We start from the raw sequence: 1750 nt of genomic DNA, 5'->3' as shown, positions 1-1750 counted from the left end.
GGATCATTACATTTGATCATTTTGCAAACATTATTGGAACATTACTTTTGAATGTTCCCTGAACATTCCAAAACAAGTTGTAACATTTAAAATCATTAGATGAATATTCAACGGAAACATTTTTAGAAATGAAATGTTCCATGGACATGTATAAAAAACATTTGTGTGTTAACATTTAGAGAACATTGTTCAAGAGTAGATACAACCGTTATATTAACATTACCAGAAGAACATTTGTTCAGAACTTTCAGTCTCTCTTGTCTCTCGTTCAGGTAATGTGTTTGTTGCAAATGCTAAGTATTGTTATTTTTGATAGACGGGGAACGATAAGTACAAATTGGCGGCAACTTCAGAAGATGGAGCCAAAAAGCCAAAAAAGGGGAAAAGAAAGCAGATGGACATGGATGACCTCAAAAAAGAAGTGGATCTGGTGCGAAATGAATATATAAATACATTTAGAATGTACACATTGCATTAAAATGTTCCATTTAACTAAAATCAGTTCTGTGGGGAACTAAGATTTCAAGGCTCTTTTTTTTTTCTGCAGGAAGACCACAAGTTGACAATGGACGAGCTTCACCGCAAATATGGAACAGATCTGACCAGGGTGAGATTTGTGACACATTTGGGAAACATAATGTATTTAAAATGATTCATGTTTTATCTTCTTAGATGGACATAAATGAGTGTTGGTATTATCTCCCTTTGAAAAGAATGGCTGGTAAACTAATTTAAAATAATTGACATTTTGGATTATTACGTTTACTATGTCTTCTCTGTCAAATTAAAGCATATTTACTTTAAAAATGGTTTGTTTACCAAGAGGTATGTTCAAGGTGTAATTATTATGTAATGGAAAGTGTCGTAATGTTGTAATGGAAAAGTTATAATACAAGTACTTGCAACTTATATATGTAAGCTATGGATCTGAAGCCTATGTGCATAATATTATTTGAACCGAATTATTGCTAACTGTCCTGGAGCGATCCCGGACATAGGTGAGTGTGTCATTGCCATTAACTCCACCCCCTACCTGGACCAAATCCTCTGCCCCACCCTGACCTTCAAAAAGCTCTAACACCTCAAGGACAACATGCCCCCTTTTCGTTATTCCACAATATCTCCTTGAAGTCTCATATTTATGTTTATATTTTTGAGGTCTGACATCCACAACCACTGTTTCAAGCTTCACTCACCCTGCAACAATGTTTAACAAATTGTTGACAACATTTTTATCATTGCTGGCAGGGCTTGTCTTCGTCCCGTGCAAAGGAGATCTTAGCTCGTGATGGGCCCAATGCCCTGACCCCACCTCCTACGACTCCAGAATGGATCAAGTTCTGCAAACAGCTCTTTGGTGGGTTCTCAACGCTGCTGTGGATTGGTGCAATCCTTTGTTTCCTGGCATACGGAATCCAAGCTGCCTCTGAAGATGAACCCGCAAATGACAATGTACAATAGAGCAAAAACCTTCACTTATTTATGCATAAATAGTTCGTATGTCAACAAACATAGTGAATCAAGCATAATTATCCCCACTGTGAACCTGTTTGATTTTCCAGCTTTACCTGGGAATTGTGCTTGCTGCTGTTGTCATAATAACAGGATGCTTCTCATACTACCAAGAAGCCAAGAGCTCAAAAATCATGGAATCTTTTAAGAACCTTGTACCTCAGGTACACAAATTTAAATATATATATATATATATATATATATATATATATATATATATATATATATATATATATTC

The 1750-nt window shown here is 35.8% G+C and overlaps 1 protein-coding gene across 1 annotated transcript in view; it reads left to right on the top strand.

The window, feature by feature from the left end:
• The window catches only part of LOC107555265 (sodium/potassium-transporting ATPase subunit alpha-1), an 11931-nt gene that overhangs the window by 1925 nt on the left and 8256 nt on the right, over positions 1-1750 (top strand). Inside the window, exons 2-5 of the mRNA XM_016238008.1 lie at positions 363-430; positions 548-607; positions 1249-1452; positions 1563-1676. Coding sequence (XP_016093494.1) covers positions 363-430; positions 548-607; positions 1249-1452; positions 1563-1676 — 446 coding nt within the window. The remainder of the gene's footprint in view (positions 1-362; positions 431-547; positions 608-1248; positions 1453-1562; positions 1677-1750) is intronic.

The sequence above is a fragment of the Sinocyclocheilus grahami genome, unplaced genomic scaffold (genome assembly GCF_001515645.1).
Source record: "Sinocyclocheilus grahami isolate Dianchi unplaced genomic scaffold, SAMN03320097.WGS_v1.1 scaffold528.1, whole genome shotgun sequence".
NCBI lineage: Eukaryota > Metazoa > Chordata > Actinopteri > Cypriniformes > Cyprinidae > Sinocyclocheilus > Sinocyclocheilus grahami.
This window is presented reverse-complemented; position numbering and strand designations above follow the sequence as displayed.